The sequence below is a fragment of the Colletotrichum fructicola genome, assembly GCF_000319635.2.
Source record: "Colletotrichum fructicola Nara gc5 chromosome Unknown KSG_Nara_v1_contig11, whole genome shotgun sequence".
NCBI lineage: Eukaryota > Fungi > Ascomycota > Sordariomycetes > Glomerellales > Glomerellaceae > Colletotrichum > Colletotrichum fructicola.
The window spans coordinates 299,275-323,100 of NW_027094061.1; the positions used below are offsets into that span (position 1 = coordinate 299,275).

The following is a 23,826-nucleotide window of genomic DNA, read 5'->3' on the forward strand; positions in this document are numbered from 1 at the left end:
AGCAACACCCGGTCGCGAACACCAGAGTTCTTCGATACATCATATCAACCCGATTCTACGGTTGATTTTCTCGATGTTCCAGGATTGGATGATTTCGAGTCGCCAAACGCTTCCGCAGGCTTGGATTGCATCGATGCCGCGCTGAACTCGTCCATCGCACCCGCAGCGGTAACCACAGCTACCCAATTGCCAGCACCACAATCTTCAAGTCAACCGCAACCGCCATTGCCACTACAAGTAATGGAAACATCGTCTCAGCCCAGGAAGTCACCGTCCGAGCAGCCTTTGGCACTCACCACAAGTCAACCGCAGACACATGATAGCCCAAGCGACGCGTTCAGTTGCCTCAGCGATCTCAACGTAGGCGCTCTTCGATTCTCTCAGCTTTGCGCTCTTCAGTCACTGACTGCATTCCACCAGGATTCTGCCGACTCCGCGAACCTTTCTACAGCTGCATCGACCATCGATACTGTCAGCACGCCGTCAAGTCTAAAAGGGCTCACTCCATCATCCATAGCAAGCTCTTGCAGCTCATGCAGTTCTGTCGCCTCGCACGATTCAACAACAGAATGCACCCCGCTGCTTAGCGCCGTGATGCGCGGCAACCTAGAAATCGCGCGGCTGCTTATCAAGAGTGGAGGCAAGGTGGATTCGAAGAACAAGTCAGGGAAGACGGCCCTTCATCTAGCTGTGGAAAGGGGTGATACTGTTGCGGCTCGCACGTTGCTGGATTTGGGGGCCGATATCACGTTGCCAGATGACTCGGGAACAAGTGTCTTCCACAGGGCCATTGTTCGCGACGATATCGAACAACTACGAGGACTGTTGAAATGGTGCGAGGAGAAAAGTCGTTTGCAGCCCTTTGAAGGGCTTTTGAAGCGTTGCGTCAATTTGAAGGATACCCAGAAGCGAACATTGGTACACTTGGCAGTGGTGCTGGAGAGGATCGAAATCCTGAAGTTATTGCTAGAGTATGGGGCAGATGTGAACGAGTAAACAGGTAGTAATCAGATATTCCAACAACTCATGCGATGTGACCATTGTCGTTACATTCACGTACGATTTTACTTGAGGGGAATGACCACGCCGAGCCCAAAAATAAGATTCCATAGACTTTGGCTAAATCTTGCTACGATATGGATCTCACTGAAGTGCATGTGCGTAGTTCAGAGTTTGTTGTCAAACACATGGGGTAGAATTTCTGAGCCAGTGTCGAAGAAGCTTAAAACTTTGAAGGATTGATTTCATGGGTGGTTCCGATACACGCAATCGCTAAGCTTCTTGTGCAGCTGTTAAGCTTTCGACAACACCCAACCGTCCCAAGGTTCTGAACGGAAGAGGCGACAGTCAAGATCGGCCGGACATTCCTGGTATGTGTAGGCGAATCTACACACCGGGAGCGACCGATTCACATAGTGTTCTGTCTTCATCATTGGAAGATACCAACGTAAATATCGTTTAATATATAGAGACTCTAATTGAAAAGAACAAAATGAATCTATGGAAGGAATTGGCCAAACAGAGAAAAAAAGAAAAAATGAAAACCCATGTTGGAACGTGAGCGCACGCCAATCGACGCCGTGGAATCCCGGTAAAATCAAGCGAGCAGGACCGTCTTGAAATCCTCCAACAACGAATCGATACTCTCTTTTCGTGCTGCTCGGCTGTCCCAAAAAGCAGTGACTTCGATGCCATTTTCTGTAATGGTGCATTCGACAGAGAAGCCACCAGGAGGGGCCGTAGCGACCTCGCCTCCTACGAAGCGCATCCCAATGCCCTCGCCTGCGAAAGAAAGTGTGCCATGTGGGTGGACAGTCAAATCTACAGGGAAACGGCAAGCATCCCTTGCATCTTGGCTGGCGCTCTGGACCGTCTTCAATCCAGAAAGTTCATATGGCATGAGTCGGGTGAGTTCGTTCTGGACCTTCTCCGAAACATCGGCGGTGCTGTCTCCACTTTCAAGCCGGACCCGGAGCGGGACCTTGGAAATCGCCGGTCCTACACATTGTTGAATTCCGGGGATGGACGCCGCGCGGCCAGTGACGAGGTATCCAATGGTGACATCGTTAGATTGAGTCAGACGGCTAACCACCCGGACCCAAGCTGATGCTATCGTCGCTGTCAAAGTAGCTCCTTCTACTGTTTGTGGCAGCGAAACCTGGTAGTCTGCTCTCATGTCCTTCACAGGATCGCGCACAAACAGGTAGCCGAAAAGCGGGGGGTTACCAGCGCCTGAAAGGTATGATGCCCAGAATGAACGATCGGCAGCCAGATCTCTGCTTCCAATGTGTTCAATTAGCTGTTGGAAGGCAAGGCGTGGCTTGACCTGGAGGGCGTCACTCTGGTAAGCCTCATTGACCGCATCCAAGAGAAGTCGCAGTGTCCATGCGTCGTAAAGGGAGTGATGTAGAGTCCAGATGAGATGAGTTGCGACCTTTTCGACGCCTCGAGCGATGGTCACCCTGGTAAGGGCATCTCCAAGACCGGTGAAAATCGTTTTGTCAGTCTTGAGGGCGTCGGCCAAGCTCGTCTCCGAGACTTCTCGCCAGAGGATCTTGTCGGAGAGCACAGCCTGGTAGAGTTGCTTCGATTCTTCAAAAAGTCTCGTCCGAAGAATAGGAAACTCAAGTGCGCAGCGTTCAATCGCAGAATGCAGCCTCTGCAGGTTGATTGTGCCATCGAGCGCGAAAATGAACTGCACAACGTGAGCGCCAGGAACCTTGATGAAGTCCTCCATGAAGAACTCCTGCATATAGGTGCAAGGATAGATGTCCTCGATTCTACTGAGCTCGACGCCGTACTTGCCGGCGATCTTGATCCTCAGAGCATCATTCACCCTTCGTGATGAGATGGCTGTCTGCAAAAGCTTACTACCTCCTGGCTGGCCACTGGTCTCGGTTTGTTGCATCTTGGAGGCCATTCCGGAAAGTGTCGGGTTTGAGAAGATTTCTGCAACGGCAAGAGAGTAACCTTCCGTTCGCAACAGTGCGACAAGGCGCATGGCGAGGATAGAATCGCCACCCAGGCTGAAGAAGTTGTTTGATGTGCTCACAGATGATACGTCCGAGATCTTCAAGGCAGTGCACCATAGGCCGGCTAATACCCGCTCGCTTTCGGTCGCCGGCCTTTGGTGAGAGTCGTCAGCGCTGGTGTATGTGGCGATGGATTTGAAGGTCATTGATGTGACCATGACCTGCAGCACTCGTCGGTCCAGTTTCCCAGAGGTCTGCACAGGTATCCTTGAGAGCGGGATGTAAGCATCAGGGATCATGTGGCCCGGCAGGGTCTCAGACAATCGACCTTTGAGAGCCTTGGACAACTCCTTCATGAAATCGATTAGACCCGCATTGGGACCAGAGTCGCTGGCAGCTTGCTCAAACTTCTCGCCCACTCCAAACACGGCTGCGAGAATCTGTCGATCTTGTCCCCCAGGCTTGAAAACGTCCACAGCAACAGTCAACCAACTGGGAACATGTTGTCGGATAGCTTCTTCAATCTCAGCAAGTTCGACTCTCTGACCGCGAATCTTGACCTGGGAATCTTTCCGAGCGAAGAAGCTCAGAGTGCCATCTGCGTTGTAGTAAACATAATCACCAGTTCGGTAGACTCGGGTATCTGAAGAATTTCCCGGCAACCACGAAGGGGCGTCGATGAAGGCTGCTTTGGTCGCAACTTCATTTCCGAGATATCCACGGGCCAAGCATGGACCTTCGATGCAAAGCTCTCCGATACCTCCAATGGGAACTAGTTCGGAGGACTTAAGTGGGTTGACAACCCAAGCTCTGCATGCAACCGGCCATCCGACAGTGTTGGGTGGTGTGGTCGGTGTGAGTTCCCCAATGAGGGTAATAATGCAAGTCTCTGTTGGGCCATAGCCGGCAACGAGTCGAACCTTCGAGGCCCACCGGTCCACGTCGCTCTGCAAAACTGCTTCACCGCCCATGACCACTGTCCTGAGACTAGGCACTGAGTCGGGATCAATGATCCTGGACAATGAAGTTGTGAACCAGGTGGTGTTGACTTGGAAGTCCTGAGCGAAGCCAGCCAAATCGTTCATCTTCTGGTGTTCAGATGGGACACAGACGCAGCCGCCGTGAATGAGAGCGGCGAAGGCATCTAGCAACATGACGTCGAAGGTGTATGCGCAAGATTGCAGGAATCTTGTCTCCGCGTTCAAGCCCAAATACTTCCCAAGCGCAGATATGGACGAAGAGAGCGTCTTGTGTTCGAGAAGTACACCTTTGGGAATTCCAGTCGTGCCCGAGGTGAAGAGGACATATGCCGGATTGTGTGTCTTTACCGTGGATTGAACAGCGGTCACGCCTTCGCCAAGAGAGGGAACCGTATCTTCGTTAACCAATACAGGCTTGCATCCCAAATCTTGGCATCGACTGGAGTACTCGGATGATGTCAAGATAATGCTGGCGCTGGTTGCTTGGACGAGATGCTGTAGTCTCTGGTTTGGACTCTTGGGGTCAAGTGGCACGAAGTATCCACCCGCCTTCCAGATTGCCATCATTGAAACCATTGCCCATTTGGACTTCTCGAACAAGAATGGTACTGCTTTCTCTGGTCCGATGCCAAGCCCTTGAAGTTGTTGAGCTAAAGCAGAGGAGACGGCAATGAGTTCCGCGTAGGTCATAGAACCGTCCCAGGCATCGATTGCTATATTGTCCGGGCATTGCTTCGTTTGTTGCTCGATCAAATCATGAATGCAGGAGTCAACGACAGCCGGAGTCTTCTTCCTAGTGATGAGATCGATTTCGGACACGTGCGCCGCTGATAGTCCTGACAAGTCCTGAACTAAGGTACTGGGAGTAGCCGAAATGAGGTTGCGTAGGAGAGTGGAAAAGGTTGAGAGAACGAACGCTGCATGCGCATGTCCCACCATTTCAGGGTCGTAACTCAGAGTCACTGAAACATGATCGTTATCTGACGTTAACTGGCAGTCAAGAACTAGCGCTTGCGGGAAGAACTTTGGTGATGCCACCGGCCCTTGTCTAAGTGTAGGCACCTTGCTGGTTCCGTTGTTGAGCGAGGGGGGTTGAACGACAAGGATGCTGCCAAACTCGCAACTCTGGTGGCATTCCTTGCTGACACGGGCAATGCCCTGAAGACCTAGCTGACAGAAACGAGACTCCGCCACGGCATCTCTTTGGACATCCGCAAGGAAATCGGAAATACTCGAGCCATAGTCAATCTTGATGCGTGTTGGGACAGTTGCAATCGTGGGTCCTGCGATGGCCTCAATGTCCGAGATGTCGGTAGTCTCTCTTCCCGTAACAATTGCACCGAACACAGTGTCTGGGCTTGCGACGTAGTGTGAAATGGTAAGCGACCAAGCAGCTCGTACCGCTGTAGCCATAGTAACCGCAGAGCCCAAGCTTTGAGATTTGGGCAGCGGAACTGCTTCTTCAAGGAAGGCGGTTGCCAGTGGCTGATGCTTAGGATCGTGCGGCGGACGAGGGAACGGAAGTGCCTCAAGACCAGACATTCTTTGCTTCCAGTATGACTCTGCCTCTGCAGGATCTTGATCGATCAAGTGGCGCATGAAAAGCTTGAACGGGACTGTTCGAACCGAGTCTGAATTGGTGGAATCTCCGGTGAAATGGCTTTCGAGGAACTGTCGAATCAAGCCTAGGGACCAACCATCATAAACGGAGTGGTGCGCGCTGAAGACCACCTTGACGATTCCGGACGTGTGGGTAGGAACGACTGCGAGATGAACCATCGGCTTGCCATATCCGTGCAATTCTTGGACCTGGTGGACAAAGCTCTCAATATCTCTGGCTTCATGCCAGATGGGATCTGGTCGAACGACGACTTGAAGCGAGCCAAACTCATGACTCAGAACAATTCTGGTGCGGAGTAGCTCGAACCTCTCGAACGCCATTTTCCATGCTTCTTGAAGACGGGGTAATTCCGCGTCTGAGATTTCCATGGTGTCTGCGGAGATGTATGCACCGGAGTTTCGTGCTGTTACTGCCATGAGACCCTCTTGAAGAGGTGTGCAGGGGTAGATATCCTCAACTTCATCCTTGTTAATCCCATAGAGGGGAAGAACGCTCGAAAGGATCGTAGCAAGCTGTGATTCTGATAAGAGCTCGAAGGCCTTCGGCATGGGCTTCTCCTGATCAATCTCAACTGCAATACGAGATGCCATTTCAGACAAGACTGGGGAAGAGAAAATGTCTTCAAACATGAGACGATGCTTTGACGATCGGGCAAGACCGGCGAGCCTGATAGCTGTAATGGAGTTGCCACCCAACGCAAAGAAATGATCCCCTGCGCTGATGTTCTCAGCGTCAAGCTTCAAGACTTGAGCCCACCACTCTTGAAGAAGCTTTTCGTTGCCGAAAAGCTCCTTTCGCTCGCCCTTGGCTGCGGCGACGGGGAATAGGAGACCCTTCGCAGAGAGTTCGGTGATACATGCCCTCACGAAGACACGGTCGCGCTTACTGGAAGCAGTTGTCGGCAGTCGTTCGACGGCAATATAAGCTGAAGGAACCATGTATTCAGGCAAGAGGTTTCGAAGTTGTTGTTGTAAATCGGTAGCCATTTGGAACAATTCTGGCCTTGTAAGATCCATCATCGACGCACATCCAATGTCAGATACTCTGTCCTCGTACGAGATTTTCATGACAAGGAGTGCTGCCAAGAATGGCTGGTTGCGGTTATTGGGTGAGTCAGAGAGCTCAACGCCAATGTGCTTGAAATTCGGGTTCTTTGACATGATCTTTCTGATGTTTTCTTCAATCTCACCGACTTCAATGCGCTGGCCGCGGAGCTTGACTTGGCCGTCACGTCTCCCAACAAAGGTTATTGTACCGTCTGCATTGTACCGAACCAGATCTCCAGTATGGTAGATGCGCCGTCTAGCCCCTGCTGGCAAACATCGTGGATCTGTCTCGAAAGAAGCATTCGTTCTCTCCGGATCTCCCAAATAACCTCTGGCAAGGGTTGGACCCTCAATGCAAAGCTCTCCGACGGCTCCGATGGGGGCCAAAGTCTGCGTGAAAGGGCTGACCACCCATGTGGCTGTACCGACAGGAACTCCGATGTTGGAGCTGCTGTCTGTGGGCGTGACTTTACGACCAGTGGCCATGACACAGGCTTCTGTCGGACCATACGCGTTGACAAAGGATACTCCAGGCTGGCTTAACCAAGCTTCGATATCAGAGGGTGCCAGTGGCTCACCTCCAACCATGACGAGCTTGAGGGTGGGGACCTTGGCTGGCACAAGGAGTCTGGTGACAGAGGGTGTAGAGATGAGAGCATTGACCCGCTCCCTGGTGATATATCCGCTGAGGTCATTCATTCTCTCCGACTCGGAAGGCGCGCAGACACATCCACCTGAGGTAAGCGTGATGAAGATCTCGAAGATCATGGCGTCGAATGTGTAGCTACTGAACTGCAGCATTCGGATGTGAGGCCCGAAGCCGAAGGTTGTGGATTGAGCAGCGATTGCGGAAGCCCAGGCAAGGTGATCAATGACAACACCTTTTGGTTTGCCTGTGCTACCGGATGTGAAAAGAAGATACGCTGCTTCTGCAGGAGTGACTGGAACATTTGACGGTGGCTGAGCTGTCCGAGCTGGTTGGAAATCGCCAACGGGCAAGACTTTGCAGTTCAGGCTGCCCGATAGAGATGAAACCCTGTCTGGAGACGCGAGTACAAGCTTGACATTGGCCTCATCGAGGAGGGCTTGGAGGCGGGCTGGGGGATGGTCCGGGTTGAGCGGTAAGAATGCGCCATCGGCTTTGAGGACGGCTATCATGGCAGGGACTGCTCTTGCTGACTTGTCTAAACAAAGCCCAACGAATTCGCCGGTCTTCACAAAGTTTGTCGAGATAATCTGCCCGGCTATCTGATTTGCCCATAGATCCAACTCAGCGTACGAAAGGGATGCATCATGAGAGACAACAGCCGGGCTATCTGGTTGTGCCTGGACCTGCTTCTCGATGAGATGATGCACACATGCCGCGACTGGATTGATGTTGTTGCTGTTCCACGTTTCTATGAGAGAAGCGTCTTCTCGTGAGATGGTCATGACATCACCCACGACAGCCGAAGCACTGGCGTTGCAGATGCCTTGAAGAATGTGGTTGAAATGATGCATCACAATATTCACCATGTCCAAATCGATGCAATCAGGGTCAAATCTGACGTCGATTGACAGCTCCTTCTCGCTAGGCATGAACTCGACTGCGAGGGGATATGTGTAAGACTCTGTCATATCCAACGGAACAGGAGTGATATTAATATCCTCGAAAGGCAGTCGAAGAGCAGCGTCTGGATGTACAACCATCAGGGAGGCGAAGTCGTAGGCCTCTTGTGCGGCTGAGCTTACAGCTTGGATGTCGGAAAGACCCAGATGTTGATGCGAGATGCTCTCGATAGCGACCCGTTGTACGCGATCTAGGAAATCAGCGAGAGACTCGTCTCCTCGTACTGCGAATTGCCTTGGCACGGTCACAATGGTTGGTCCGACTAGTTGCTCGATACCTGGTAGAGGGAAGTCCCTTCCAGATAGGGTGCAGCCGTACGTTGCTGTTGAGTCTGCCGAGTACTGCGCGTTGACAAGAGCCCATGCGGCGTTGATCAAAGTTGCCGGAGTAACATTGCGATCCGAGGTTGACGCAGCGGGTAGAGGGAACCTGAAGCTGGTACCAGCACGGGCGACAGGTTTATGCGACACAGGGATCAGTGGGAAAGATACACCTTGCCTTTCGACGATCGCCTCTCTCCAGTATTCTTCAGATGGCTCTTTTGGTGTGGCCCGCAGCTTTGCAACTAGTGCCTGGAACTGGGGTGCCGGATCTCTAGGCTCGCCGCGGTAATGTTGTAGAACCGTATCCCAGATCAACTTCGTGGACCATCCGTCGTATATGGCATGATGAGCATTGAAGACGAAGTATCGATCATCGCCCTCCTCGACGAGGCCCAGTCGTAAAAGTGGCGTGCCGTAGCCGAAAGCCTGCTGCCTTTGCTGGGTCATGTAATCGTTCAGGAGACCGACGTGCTTGGTGACAGGAATGCTGTCTTTCGTGATGACAAGTAGGGCTCCCTGTGGTTTCAACACAATGCGACTTCGCAGCACAGCATGGTCTTTGGTTGTCATCTCCCAAGCTCTCTGGAAGCGCTCCTCGTCAATATCGGTCGGGAGCTTGTATGGGGCGTGCAGCACGTATGTTTGTGCTGATAACTGGCGGGCAGATAATGCCATGAGAGCTTCTTGCATGGGGACGCAGGGCAAAACGTCCTCGACGGCATCCGGGGAAACGCCGCACTCTTGAGATATCTCGTCGACCAGGCGAGGCACCGACTCGTATTCTCCGAGTAGAGCAAAAGGTTCGATTGTGACTTCTCCGTCAGTTACAGCAACTCTGTCCATCACGTTGGCCATGTCTGCCAGTACGGGATTTGAAAAGATGTCGGCAACGGAAATGCCGAGACCACTGCGTCGCGCTTCAGACCGCAGAGCCATAGCTGCGACCGAGTCGCCTCCAAGCCTGAAGAAGTTATCGTAAATTCCAACGGAACTCACACGAAGAACCTTCTTCCACATCTCCGCAAGTTGACATTCTTCAGGCGTTCTTCCTGTCTCCTTGGCACTCGACGTATAAGAGACAAGCTCATCTCTGGAGAGCTGACTTGTTACTCGTTGAAGAGCACGTCTGTCAAGCTTGCCGGCAGTAGTGATGGGCAGGACCTTCAGAGGGATGAAGACATGCGGACTCATATACCGTGGAAGGGACGACGCTGTCTCATAAATCTGTTTGACGAGATCTTGAAACTTCTCGAGAGCTGAAGGTTCGGTGGCAATGATATCGTCCGGGTCCTCTGGCGTCGTATCATCATTACCGACGTGAATAAAGGCGGCCAAAAGGTCCTGCTCGCCAGCTCCAGACCGCTTGAGTAGATCGACAACGACAGGGCCGGCAGTTGGCGGTATGCTGCTCCGGAGAGAGTGTTCGATCTCACCAATCTCGACACGTTGACCATTGATCTTCAATTGTGTGTCTTTTCGGCCGATGAAGTTAATGGTTCCGTCTGAGTTGTATCTGACAAGATCTCCAGTCTTGTAAAGACGGTTGGTCCTAGGATGGGGGCCATTCTTGAGCCATGAAGGAGCATCGATAAATACCTCCGCTGTCTTTTCTGGTCTCTTAAGATACCCACGAGCGAGGATTGGCCCTTCGATCAGCAGCTCTCCGGCAGATCCGATGGGCCGCAGTCGTTCATGGTCATTCTCATCAACAACCCAAGTGACACACCGATAGCCACGGCCGATATTGGAAGCATTCGTCTCACGAGTGACGTCCTTGTTGACGACGCAAGCAACACTGCACTCGCTGGGGCCATAGATGTTGAGCAGTTTCAATCGATCAACCCAGGCGTCAACCTGAGATGCAGGTAGCGGTTCGCCGGCCATAAGAAGCACAGTCAGCGTCGGTACGGTGTCGGGATCAACAAGGGAGGCAAAAGATGGTGTCCAGCCAGCCCATGTCGCTCGGCTCTTGGCGATGAAGTTCGAGATTTCCATGCTTCTGTCCTCTTCCGAAGGAATGCAGATACATCCTCCGACGAGGAGCGTCGTCAAAATGTCGCCGACACTGGCATCGAAACTGTATGCGGAGAACTGCAAGGTCCTAGACTCTGGGCCGACTTCGATCGCCCACGCGTGCTCTCGGAAGCCAGTGCAATAGGCTCTGTGGGATGTGATGGATCCTTTTGGCGCGCCTGTGGTTCCGGATGTGAATACCACGTACATAGCGTTGTCTGGAGTGACCTCTGGGCAGACCGGCAGACCCGGGTCTGTGGATGGTAACCCATATGCAAGATTTGACTCGATGACAAGGGCCTTCTCTTTGATTGCCTCAAACTTGGGTTCAGTAAGAGGCGAACAAAGTAAAACCTCGGTCTCTACTTCCTCAGCAATTGAAAGAACACGAGCATCCGGATGTGTTGGGTCGAGCATCACAAAACATGCGCCTGCACGTAACACCGCCAGCATGGCGACGACGGCCCACTTCGATTTCTCGAAGCAAAGAGGCACGATTTTCTCGGGGCCAATACCAAGGCTCTTGAGATGGTGAGCGAGATTCCTGGAAAGATCATCCAGTTCACGGTATGACAGTGATCCATCCCAGCTGAAGATGGCCTCTTTCTCAGGGTGATCCCGCATTGTTCTCTCCACGAAGTGATGAACGCATTCCTCGACCGGAGCTATGCATGTCTCGTTCCACTTCCACAGTTGTTGGAGGTCGTGAGAACTGAGCGCAGGAATCTCATCTGGGGTCCTTGAAGGATCTCTCAATATCTCCGTGAGAATATGGTTGACGGTTGAGGCGATGTTGTTCGCGTGACCTTCGCTGACAAGGGACGTGCGATAGTGGATGGAGATCTGAGTTGCGTCTTCTCCAGTCTCTACAATGAGAGCAAGTTCAAACTGTGATTGCGTCAGCTACCTAAGTGGTCAAAAGTCTGTGAGAAATGGCAAGAATTATTTACCTCTGTTGGATCCTTAATCGACTTCTCTTCGAAGACCAGACTTGACCCTTGTTGGGCCCTCTTGTCCAGCAGGGGCATGAATGATATACCCGCGTTGAACAACGCGCCGCCAGTGATACCGACGGCGTTCTGGATCTCAGCCAACGAACTAGCTTGATGCGCTGCGCCGTTGATGGAGTCTTGTTGCAGCTTCCTTAGGAGGGCGAGAAGGGATTGGGGGTCCGTGAAGTCAATATAGCAAAGAAGCATAGAGATAAAGGGGCCGATAGCTCCCTCAATGTCGGCGATAGGGGCGTCTCGTCCCGAAGCGAGGTAGCCAGTGACGGCTTGGCTGCTGTTGGTGTAAACACGAAGCACGAGCAGCCATACCAGTTGAATGAGAACCGGGAAAGTGACCTCAAGCTCCGCGATCCTGTCTTGCAGCTGCTTGTGCGAGATTCCGAGCGGAACATGCACAGCCTTTTGCTCGCTTTCGCCATTCGTGACGTCAAGAAGAGGCGGGAATACGCAAGCTTCGGCCCCAGTCAAATACTGCTTCCAGTATGCCATGCTCTCCTCCCTCAGCTTTGGATCTCGGATGTAGCGAATGAAGCTAGCGTATGGTGAGCTCCAGTTCGCGGTGAGGCTTCCGTCATAAGCTCGTGACAGGTCACGCAGTAAAGGAGCAATAGACATGCCGTCAAAGACGATATGATTGATCTCAAATCTCACGAATGAGCGCCCGTCGTCGGCAGAGCATATCAGTAGCCTGTGAAGAGGTTCTGTTCGACTCAATCCTCTTGGCTTCTTTGGGTAATCAGCCAGCATCTTGAGGGCTTCATCGGCGTTCTTTGCCCGAAGAAGCTTGCATTTAGGAGCATACTTCCTGAGGACAACTTGATCGAGCATGCCAACCGTAGCTGACGTCTCTATGAAGACCGTCCTGAGAGCTGCATGACGGGATACAAGGCTGCTCCACGCTTGTTGGAGACGACTCAGATCAAGCTTAGCTCCAGTAGAAGAGGTTACTTCCCATATGATGTCAACTTCATACACCCCTTCAGCTCGAGATTGACTCAAGGCCAGTGACTCTTGCATTGGCGAGCAAGGATATACATCTTCAACATCTTCCAAAGTACTTACACCCGGAATCTGCTTCATCGTGCGCTTCAGAGTGTCCAGCTCGGAATACCCAAGGTCTAATTGGTCTAGATCACTCAAAGTGAACTGCCTCGGGGAAGATCTCAACGTGCTGACGATCTCTTCGACGGCTGCGGGTATGCTAGCTAGCCACGTCTCAATCTTGCTTTGATGTTTCAGCCTGGAATTCCATGCGAAGGTAAACTGGAGGCGGTCTTCCAGAACGCTAGCGGCGATCTCAAATAGGGAAAAGCGCTGAAGCTCTGGGCTGATGTCTTCCAATGCTTCGCCAGCTGTCCAGGATTCTTGTCGGAGTAAAGAGCCTTCCTTCTCCAGAAGCTGATATCGCCCCTCGTAATTAAAGAGAAGTTCCGCTGGGAGGTGGTTCTGGAAGGCATCATGGCCTTCAGTTGTAAGGAAAGAGGCGCTAAAGTAGTCGAAGCCGTTGTTGGGGGTTCGCTTCCTGGCATCCTTGACTTTCATAACTAGGTCTATGGTGTCCCTGAAGTCGCTTGCATGAATGGGGTACACCGTGGTGAACCAGCCGATCGTCCGCGAGAGGTCCATCTGGTCATCCCAGGCCTCTCTTCCGTGAGCCTCTGTGAACACTGCTGGAGGGCGCCTTTCAGGAAAGGCTTTGCCGAACGATTGCAACAGAGCGGCGATGAGGATGTCCACTGGCTCTGTCTGCAGAGCATGGTGGCAGTTGACCAAAACATCATTGGTGATATCCGGGCTGATGGAGAAGCGCTTTTCACGCACGTCGGCGTAGATGTTTTGTTGTCTCTCTATGTCCCAGAACGAGAAGTCAGAGGCAGGCACAAGCTCTGGCAACACGCGACTGATCGTCAATGTGTTGGCATACTCTCTCTGCTGGTTAGCCCAAGCGAGAAACGGGAAGGAGTTGCTGAACGTCGGTTGGGCTTCTGTGAGAGCCGATTCGAGCTCTTCAAGGATGACTCTCCAAGACACAAGGTCCACAACCAGATGATGAATTACAAGGAAGAGATATTGAGCACCACTGTCCTCAACCATGTTGACGCGGACCAAGGGTCCCTTCTCCGCTGACAATGATGCACGAGAAGTAAGCATCAGTTTAGCCCGAAGATCGGAGGTTGTGGTTGGGTGATACACAAACTGATAGGACTGATCGGTGTTCTCGGTGATGTGTTGAACCCACTCCCCTGTCGGCGCTTGTTCGAATCGGGCTCTCAGCATTGGATGTCTCGCTACGAGGCTGGCAATAGCCTTCTCAACGACCCGGGCCTCTCTTGGTTGCTCAATCCTGACAAAAACACTTTGATGGAAATGATCTCGTGTGTTGCGAGACGTCGAGATCTTGAAGAAGAGTTGTTGAATGGGGGATAATGGAAACCGTTGACCCGCATCAATCACCGGAAGGGGCTGATGGGTTCTAAGTTCTCCGATCTTTGACGCTGTCTCCCTCAAGGATGAAGACGTCAGGAGATCCTTCACCCGTAACGACTTGTTGGCAAGTCTGAGTGTGGATATAATCTGCATGCTGGTGATAGAATCTCCGCCAAGGGCGAAGAAGGATCTGTCAAGATTCACCTTATGAAGAGGGATGTTGAGAACATCACTGCAAGCTCGCTGCAACATTGCTTCGGCCGGCGTGATATCGGGAGTATTTGTAGTTGTCTTTTCGCCGAGGAGATGGTGCGAGCTTTGCTGCGCAACGGCTTCCAACTTGTCTAACAGAGAAGGCCGATCCAGCTTGCCAGTAGAAGTGTATGGTAATGAAGAAGTCTGAAGCCACACAGAGGGTACCATGTAAGGAGCGACAGCTTGCAGCAGCAGCGACTTTGCCTTGGATACGAAGTCAACCTCACAAGGGCGGAAGTAACTGCCATGTCCGTTGGTAACACCAGGCGAGCTCTCTCCGACCACAACTGCCGTGAGACGTCCAGCTAAAGGTCCGTCCCTGGGGAAGAATACGGCGGATTCCGTTATTGAAGTATACCTGCGCAAGTGATGCTCAATATCCGAGAGCTCCACACGTTGACCTCCGAGCTTGATCTGAGTGTCTGCGCGTCCGAGGCACTCCAAGGATCCGTCAGTGGAGTAGCGTGCCAAGTCACCAGTCTTGTAGAATCTCCTGTGAGCTGTCGCATCGGGTATGTCAAGTTGTGCCCAGTTCGGGTTGGAGATGAAGCTTTCGGCTGTCTTCCGAGGATCATTCAGATACCCGATGGCTAGGACTGGGCCCTCGACAATAAGTTCGCCAACGGCGCCGATGGGTGAAAGCTGATCTCTGCCAGGATCAACAATCCAAGTTCTCATGTTCAGGCCGTGACCGATAGAACTGGCTCGCCCTGTGATGGGTCCCCGAGTTGTAGTTGCCAAGAATGTCGCTTCTGCTGGGCCGTAGCCGTTGTAGACGCGGACTCCTGCATCAACCCACGGCTGGATATCTGAGTCCCTCACCAATTCGCCACCCAATATTAATGTCTTCATGGCAGGAATTGTCTTCGGATCCAGCAAGCGTGCGACAGTTGGCGTCAGGATTCCCCATGTTGTGCGCACATCTTGGAGATAAGCCTGCAAGCGATCGAGCCGATCAGATTCGGAAGGTACGCAGATACAAGCTCCTGCAAGGAGTCCAGTGGCCATGTCGGCGATACTCATGTCGAAAGTGTAGGAACAGAATTGCAGAATTCTCGAGTCGCCTGTGACCTCCAGGTTCTTGATGATGTCCAAAGCGGTCGTGTAGATGATCGAGTGAGAGAGCACAATTCCTTTCGGGGTACCAGTACTTCCCGACGTGAAAATGACGAAAGCAGTGTCCTCCGGATGCACTCGCGGCCAGATGTGTCTGTCATCGTGGAAGCCATTAGAAGTGGCGGCGTGGTTAGGGACTTGTATGACTGCTAGGCCGAGTTCACTGAGAGTTGTTGCTGTAGATGCACCCGCAAGTGCATGAGTCGCGCCTGTTGCTCTGATGATTTGTTGTACACGATTGGCAGGAGCTCTCTGGTCCAGAAAGACACATGCTGCTCCAGCTTTGAGAACTGCCAACCACGAAACAACAGCCCACAATGACTTGTCGAAACTCAAAAGCACCAAAGATCCAGGGACTACTCCATGCCGAATCAACTGCTTCCCAAGCAGGTTCGACGTATCCTCCAAAGCCTTGAAAGTCAAGCGTCCGTCCCATGCGTCTACCGCTGCAGCATCTAGTCTCTCTCTGGCAACTTGAGTGATGGCCTCATGGAGAAGGCGCTCCGAATACGAGAGTGCCACGCCGTTCCATTGACGTATATGGTATTGATCTCTCTGGCTAAGTTGTAGGTTGCGGATGAGTTTGTTGCCCGAGTGGACCAGCTCGCGTATGAGATGACTCAACGTGGATGCCACATTTTGAGCCTCATTTGGGGACATGAAAGACAGACGGAACAACAAGCGGCACTCAGGACCCATAGCTTCGTCGTAGGATCCTTCCACCGCTAGCTGATATTCATCTGGCAGTGTAAAATGAGAGGTCGTGACTCCATTTGCCCTTGCAAATCCGTTGACATGAGAGGACTGAGATGTAAATCTAATCACCGTGTTGTAAGAAGCGTCCTGTGAGCCATTGGGAACGATCCCATTGGTATGAGTGCCGTTCACTCCGTTACGAGTTGGAGCGATGGCCAGTTGATTGACCACATCGCGGAGAGTATGGTGATGGTCAACGATGTATGTCTTGCTAGCAGTTTTGCCATCTTCGTCCGTTGAGGCAAATGAGATATGATCCTGGCCGGTGTACAAATACAGTGCCAAGCACCATGCAGCGTTCAGAACTGAGCCTGCCGGGATGCCGGATTGCTTGAGATCTTCAATGTCGATGTCGACATATGCTGTCTCCTTGGATTCTGGCTGTGCACCAGCAAAGGCCGGTAAGTTGCACATCGTCGGTCTTTCGGCCGGCTTCAAGGTGCGGATCTTCGTTGTGAGAACCCCTGGCGGTCGGGGTGTCGTTGTCAATCTGTGTCGTCTTGACTACTTGCATGCATCGAAAAATCGGCCAAAATCGTTTGACACCTTTCCTACAGCTGTTCCGCATGCACTACACCCAACTACAATATTCCCCGTACTCTGCCAACTGGCCCTTCCCCAGACAGTTACCAGGGCCCCCTGGCACTGAATCTGTTCGCATCGTCCAGGTGAGGTAATCTCAACACTTCGTGTGTGGTCATATTTGGTTTAGCGCTGACCTCAGCATGACCGGACTGGACATTCGTCGGCACGGTCCGCGCGGTGGCCCTCCGGCCGGCTTCCGGCGGAAAACCCGGTCGCCGGCGGGATTGGCTGCCGGGAGGTCGGCGGGAGCCCGTCACAGGCCCGTTTCAGGGTCCATTGACAATCAGTCGCCTGTACATGGGGATTGGTCGCAGTATGTTCTTCTCAACACAGCGCTAAGTCACCCATATGCTCCGTTGATAGTGGTCTTTGAGGCGCATCTATAGCAGATTCAGTGATTCTAGCGATCGAAGCTGCAAAATTGTCGCCCTACCTTAGTATGGCTTCAGAACCAGACCCGTCGGCCGCAGTCGAAGACTCGCACTCACTCTCTGCATCTCAAGATGTCTCGCAACAGGAGAAAGATGATGAACAATCATTCCCTCCTATGGTACCGCGGGTGCTCATGGTCACCGCCCTTGGGTTGTCGCTGTTGATCGCTGCTCTTGTAAGTATTAGGAGGCATGAAAAAGAGATTAATCGCTAATGATACGTGTAGGATGCCACAATGGTCGCAACAATTGTCCCTACATTATCAGAAGAGTTTCAATCTGTCAAAGACGTAGGATGGTACGGGTCTGTGTAGTAAGTCACGGTTGACGACCTATTCATCGGTGGATGGCTTACCTTGGGCATAGTTTGTTGGTAACTGGTGCAACCCAGCCAACATTTGGAAAACTCTACGCCACATTCTCAAGCAAAGCAGTATTCCTTGCGTCGCTGCTGTTGCTGGAAGGTGGTTCTTTAGTATGTGCTCTGGCACGCAATTCCGGGAGCTTCATCGCCGGAAGGGCGATTGCGGGTCTCGGCAGCGCCGGTTGCATCTCCGGCGCTTTAATGTGAGTAGCAGACGGAGAGGACTTTTTTTTCCGGATTCAGTTGCTGACCCAAGGATGAAGCATCACGGCCCTTGTTGTGCCTCTGCAGCAGCGGCCGATGTTCACAGGCATCCTTGGATCCCTTGAAGGCGTCGCTGTTGTACTGGGACCAATCATTGGCGGCGCGATTGCCAGTCACATTGGATGGAGATGGTGCTTCTGGGTAAATCTCCCTATTGGGGGCGTGCTGTTCATCGTCCTTGTCGTTCTGTTCAAGCCGCCGCAAACCCCAGGCCAGCAGGCGCCATTGAAAGACAGAATGAAGGGGGTCGACTTCATCGGCGGGACGAGCTTAGTGGGAAGTATCACCTGCCTCCTTCTCGCGCTTGAATGGGGATCAACGCTGTACAATTGGAGCGACGCCAGACTGATCGGGCTCCTTGTGGTGTTTGGGGTCTCGTTCATATCGGTTGCTGTTCACCAGCACTGGCTGAAGGAAAAAGCCACGTTCCCGACGCGACTGTTGAGAAACAGGTCCTTCGCTTCATCTCTGTGGTACGGATTTGCGTTATCGAGTGCGCAAATGGTTGTTCTCTACTATGTGAGTTACATCCCAACAGCAGCAGCATCACCTTTGCGTTCGTGCGTTCTAACGTGGTCGCTGCAGATTCCAGTATGGTTCCAGGCCATCCAGGGCGTTTCTGCCCGCGAGTCGGGTGTCCGACTGTTGCCGATGGTCCTGGCCCTAATTTTGTCCGGCGTGTCTGCGGGGATTGGGGCGTCCATTGTTGGATACCTTCCGCCATTCATGATCGCTGGAACAATATTTGCTTCCATTGGAGCCGGCATGCTTTACACCTTCCAGCCCGATATTGAGAGTGCTAAATGGATCGGCTACCAGATCTTGTTTGGTCTCGGCACCGGCGCTGGGGTCCAGCAGTCCATTGTTGGGGTTCAGGTCGCCCTCGACCCCTCCGACGTCCCCTACGGCACGTCTGCCATCATCTTAGTGAACACTGTTGGGGGCTCCATCTTCATCAGTGTGGCCCAGAACATCTTCATCACCAGGATTGAACGTCTCACGCAGCTGATCCCATCCGTGGATCGTGACACGCTCTTGAATCGTTTCGGGTTCCTTAGAGAGTCGCTCACACCAGAGCAGCTCACAATTGCGCTTCGAGAGTACAACAGCGGCATCAAAAACATATTCTTGCTAGTCATCATTTTAGCCTGTCTGAGCACCTTTGGGTGGGTTCTCATCAAGTGGATTCCACTAAGACCACCAAAACCAGCGCCGAGTTCAACTGAAGAAAACTCATCAAATGAGGGGGCGAAAACAACAACAGAAGTCATTTCTCAGCCAGCATCATGAGGAGCATCATTTCCAAACCGAAGACAGCGTATATAATATGTAATATGTATCAAAGATTTTGAATGCAATATCAAGAACAATTCATCATCAAGAAGATGTTCATGCTCACTGTTATCTACTATGTACACCGACCTCACAGTGCTACGACTACCGACGACCTTAGGCTTCGTACTGACTCAAGGTGCGCTGTGCCCCGCGGGCCGCGGTTCAGATGGTGGTGCCTGGCCTGGAACAGTCTGCCTGTGGCTGGGAAATGACATCACTTAGACCCCAACGAAAACGGGTTTCTCAGCTGGGCATTTTGTAGCCTATCGGAGTACTCAATCGAGTGGAATCTCCGGTCCACCAGGCTATTGAATTTCACTAAGACTAGATTCCACTTGCCTTTGCTTTACCGACATTACATTGGTCCAACCTCTGCTAAGCGAGCCTCTCTTCTAACATTGACGAACCAGATTGTTTCAACAGGGATACTATGGAATCCCACTTTCATGAGACTCAACGGCTCGCCCGGGGCATCGCATTTGGGAAATCCCCCTGACCGCCTTTTCCCCTGAACAGCTGACTCATCGTGCCACGTGTAGAGGGGTTCTGAGGCTTCCACCGGCGGTGAGTTTGCGCCTGACTTGACCGAGGCATGTCCCGTCATTCCATTGCAAACCTTCACTGAGCGTCAATTGGTCGTTGCCTCATCAACCTCCCGGTCGAGGAAAGAGCACAATGTTGCGCAAACGGGCGACAGAGGCTCTGCCTTGGTCGTCTTCTCAACCCGTAGGACTCGGGGCGACGTTGCGCGCGAGGGCCATCGAGGCCTTCAAGGCCGCGAAGCCGGTGCTCCTGCGGGCCCTTGAACAGGCCCAGCGCTGGGCTGCAAAGAACAAGGGCAAGGCGTGCCTTGCCGCCCTTGCAGCAGCTGCCTTCTGTCTCAACTTCAAAAGGTTGCCCTTCGTCTGGCACGTAAGTCATCTCAGCGGCAGATCATTCCCCTCACCGAAATAGCGCATCAGTCTGACATGGTCTCAGTTGCGTGTCTTCTACAACATTTGGTTCCCGAGAAAGCGTTACTTTGACTCCCGGCCAGGCTCCATTTTCAGGCCGGTTGTCACTCCTTCTCGTGTGGCCCTGCTTGAGACCGACTACAACTTGCACAAGTCCAACAGCACCTACTTCTCTGACCTTGATGTTGCCAGAACGGATCTCCTTGCCGCCCTGCGGTCTCAGGCTATCCGCGGCGGACTGTACAAGGAGTACAAGGAGGGCGTCCAAGTGCTTCTCGCCGGCACCTCTTGCAACTTCAAGAAGGAAATCAAGATCGGTGTAGCCTTTGACATGCACAGCAGAATTCTCTCCTGGGACCGCAAGTGGATTTACGTCATTACTCACTTTGCCGAGAAGCGAAAGAAGTCAGTGAACGGCAAGGCCCCTTCTCGTTCGCCCAGCGTCTATGCGACAGCGATCTCGAAGTGTGTCGTCAAGGCCGGCCGCCTGACGGTGCCGCCAGAGAAGTTCTTCCAGGCAGCGGGAGTACTCCGCACTGAGGTCCCCAACTTGAACTGGGTCGACGGAAACACTTCCTCCGAGTCATTGAGCAAGTCCAAGAAGGAAAAGAAGTCAAAAGACAAGGACTCTAAGAAGAGGGACAAGGGAGAGAAGTCCTCCAGGAGACACGGAGATTCCACCTCGTCACTGCCTACGGTCCCGGCCCCGCCCCCGCCGGTGGCCGGCGGCGGATGGACATGGGAACGTGTGGAGGAGGAGCGCGCCCGGGCCTTGAAGGTCGCCGAGAGCTTCGCGAACGGATTGGATGCAGCTCACGAAGAATTCCGCATTTTGGGATGAAGATACAGAGAATACAATGAGTAAACGTACACGCGATAGATGAAGACCAATAGATGAACACAGAAACATGATGAGGCTCCGAGGCTGTAACCAAGTGACATGGGACGGAACAGATGAGACGCTGACGTGATAAGTGGCTTGATACACCAAAACTCTCTCTTCTGCGGCGCAGCAGCGGGTTCTTGGCTCACGTGCTCGTCTCTTCCCCCGCCCTGATCCTTCCAATCCTCTTACACGGAAATGCAGCTTGATTTCAGCGCAGCTTGCTTTTCTTTCCTCCTATCTCATCCGCGCCAGCTTGAACCTAGTTCCATATCCAAGTTCCCCAGCCTTGTTCATTTAATCTCCGAGAAAAGTCGTCCATCACAGTTGTATCATGACGAACACCGTCTACGTGATCACCGGCACCAACAAGGGCATCGGCCTGGGCATGGTGAAGGCCCTGATCGCTCGTCCTTCCACAACCGTCGTCGCTTCAGTGCGCAGTGAAGCTGCCGCCGCCTCTCTGAAATCGGGCGTTGCCGAAGTCACCAAAGGCTCTGGTAGCGAGTTGCATGTCATGCTGCTCGACCTCTCCTCGGCGCCGTCTCCTGCCGCTGTGCGTGAAGCTTTCACAGTAGCTACCGCTGGCACCGTGGATCGCATCGACATTTTGGTCAGCAACGCAGCTGCTCCTTTCCCCATGCTTCCTATATCTACAACCCCAGCAGAGGACTTCCGCAAAGCATTCGAGATCAACACTATTGCTCCGTTGATGGTGTTCCAAGGTCTCTGGCCACTGATGGACAAGCCCCGCACCGAGACCGACGTCCCCGCCAAGTTCATTGGTGTCACCTCCTCTGTCGGATCCATTGAAACGCAAGAGCCGGTCCCCGGAGGTGCCTATGGCCCGAGCAAAGCAGCTTTGAATCACATCACCAAGTCGCTGCACGCCCAACACAAGAATCTGGTCGCCGTCGCTCTTCATCCTGGGTGGGTCCAGACAGACATGGGCAATTACGCAGCGAACGCATGGAATTACGCTGCCGGACCCCCGGACACAATCGACAGCAGTGTCAGTGGCTGTCTCCAAGTCATTGACGGAGCGAGCCGAGAGACTACGTCGGGGAAGTTCGTCACCCAGACTGGCCAGGTTGTCCCTTGGTAGACATAAATCATTAAATATTACTTCTTGCCCTCTTCTACCACAGTAGCCATCATTGTCTTATCCATCCTTATCATGAATGAGAATAACTTTGAGCTAAAAACAACATCATTCTGGATGCCTACTTCTCACGTCTACCTTGAGTCCACTTCATCTTGCACATACTCAATATTGGGTACTATCTGCTAAGGCGGATGATCATGAAGCGTTTATTCACATATTATCGAAGTGAAATACCTCAACCTCGATGTGAATCTCCAGAATTGCCGACAGAGCAACTCTCCGATTCGTCCCTACCGAATAATGGTTGGCGAAATCACTCGGGGCCGAAGACGGAGCCGACGAGGGCCCATGCGCTGCACCTATCCCATGATGATTCAAGACGATCAGCTACTGACTCAGGCTTACTCTATCTCACGTCATGGTCTTCAGAAGCTATGGTAGTCTCATTGATATCTTGTACACTGAGTCAGACGGAAACAGGGAAGGGATTATGTGTCGACAGCTCACAATGTGGTCATCTTTCGGAATACCCATTTGCTGCATTGCCTCGGTCGGAGCATAGGCCCACGCCGGTCACCTTTCCCACTGAATGCCGAAAACTCGTGTAAGCCGAGCAACGGACACGCAGCCGACCGCACCTCCGTTCCCAGAAGCCGTACCTGTGGGTATTATTCCGTCTATTGTTCAACATCCCGAATACCGAAACCATGTCGGAGTTATTCCAGATGACAGGGAAGAATGTTATCATCACAGGAGCTGCTGGGTACGCCATGATCTGTTCAAGAAAACAAGATTAGACTTCTGATATTAGATAGGAGTATTGGTACTCAAATAGCAATTCTGTTCGCCAAGTCTGGAGCGAACCTGTTGCTGTCCGACGTGTCAAATAAAGCCCTTGAAGACCTGCGGCAAAATGTGGAACTTCACGGACCGCATCCCGGACGAGTTGACTACAAGACATGCGATGTATCTAACGAAGATGACGTTGCGGCTCTGGTCCAGTACTTGGATCATCACGGCGGCGTTGATGTAATGCTCAATAATGCTGGCGTTTTTCCCCACGAAGATGGTGATGCGCTTGAAGTAACTCAGAAGGCTTGGGATCTCACCTATCAAGTCAATGTCAGGGGCACTTGGCACGGGTGTAAACACGCCGTCTTGAGCATGCGGAAGCACGGAAAGGCCCGGGGAAGTGTGATTAACACATCCTCGGTTGTCGGCTTGATTGGTTCTGCAACAGCCCAACTAGCCTATACCACCAGCAAGGGTGCCATCATTGCTATGACGCGAGAGCTCGCCATAGTTCATGCGAGAGAGGGCATCAGGTTCAATACGTTGTGCCCGGGACCGCTGAACACCCCTCTCATGCAAGACTACCTGGGTACGAATGTGGAGAGGAGAGCACGCAGGGAAGTTCACTTGCCCCAAGGAAGGTTTGGCGAACCTATCGAGCAAGCGTCTGCGGCGCTATTTCTTGCCAGCGATGCGAGCTCATTCGTCAATGCTCAAGAGCTTGTGGTAGACGGAGGATTAACAAAGGTTTGACTCCACGTTCTCAAATCCATGACAGCGACCCAGAAACTGACGCTGAAGAAAGGCATACGTAACTCCTGAAGGCCCGGCACACGAGAGTATCAAGAATTTTGAAACCAAGTAGAGATCGTGTAGCGGCTGAGCAACGCTAATACGTAGCGAGTGAGGGAACTATTGAGATCTCTCATCTGTCCAATATACATTCTGATTCTGTTCAAACCTCCTAGTTTCATGCTAGAATGCTG

The 23,826-nt window shown here is 52.5% G+C and overlaps 5 protein-coding genes across 5 annotated transcripts; 4 read left to right on the forward strand and 1 right to left on the reverse strand.

The window, feature by feature from the left end:
• Positions 1 to 1,597: 1,597 nt before the first annotated feature.
• On the reverse strand, positions 1,598 to 16,542 carry apf1 (Apicidin F synthase; the record flags this gene model as incomplete). Its single annotated transcript, XM_066153545.1, has 3 exons — positions 1,598 to 5,568; positions 5,650 to 11,452; positions 11,515 to 16,542. The coding sequence occupies 3 exons, from the start codon at positions 16,540 to 16,542 to the stop codon at positions 1,598 to 1,600; spliced, it is 14,802 nt and encodes a 4,933-aa protein (XP_066006778.1).
• Positions 16,543 to 17,152: 610 nt separating this feature from the next.
• On the forward strand, positions 17,153 to 18,998 carry apf11 (Efflux pump apf11; the record flags this gene model as incomplete). The annotated part of the gene is made up of 6 exons (XM_032037180.1): positions 17,153 to 17,320; positions 17,372 to 17,457; positions 17,511 to 17,711; positions 17,772 to 18,291; positions 18,358 to 18,938; positions 18,983 to 18,998. The coding sequence occupies 6 exons, from the start codon at positions 17,153 to 17,155 to the stop codon at positions 18,996 to 18,998; spliced, it is 1,572 nt and encodes a 523-aa protein (XP_031883875.1).
• Positions 18,999 to 19,782: 784 nt separating this feature from the next.
• atnL-0 (putative thioesterase atnL) lies at positions 19,783 to 20,901 on the forward strand (the record flags this gene model as incomplete). Its single annotated transcript, XM_032037181.1, has 2 exons — positions 19,783 to 20,019; positions 20,086 to 20,901. The coding sequence occupies 2 exons, from the start codon at positions 19,783 to 19,785 to the stop codon at positions 20,899 to 20,901; spliced, it is 1,053 nt and encodes a 350-aa protein (XP_031883874.1).
• Positions 20,902 to 21,277: 376 nt separating this feature from the next.
• Positions 21,278 to 22,048, forward strand: Nor1-2 (Norsolorinic acid ketoreductase nor1; the record flags this gene model as incomplete). The annotated part of the gene is made up of 1 exon (XM_032037182.1): positions 21,278 to 22,048. The coding sequence occupies one exon, from the start codon at positions 21,278 to 21,280 to the stop codon at positions 22,046 to 22,048; it is 771 nt and encodes a 256-aa protein (XP_031883801.1).
• Positions 22,049 to 22,755: 707 nt separating this feature from the next.
• Positions 22,756 to 23,705, forward strand: fabG-11 (3-oxoacyl-[acyl-carrier-protein] reductase FabG; the record flags this gene model as incomplete). Its single annotated transcript, XM_032037183.2, has 3 exons — positions 22,756 to 22,811; positions 22,864 to 23,587; positions 23,646 to 23,705. 3 exons carry the CDS (start codon positions 22,756 to 22,758, stop codon positions 23,703 to 23,705), a joined length of 840 nt encoding a protein of 279 aa, XP_031883800.2.
• Positions 23,706 to 23,826: the final 121 nt, after the last annotated feature.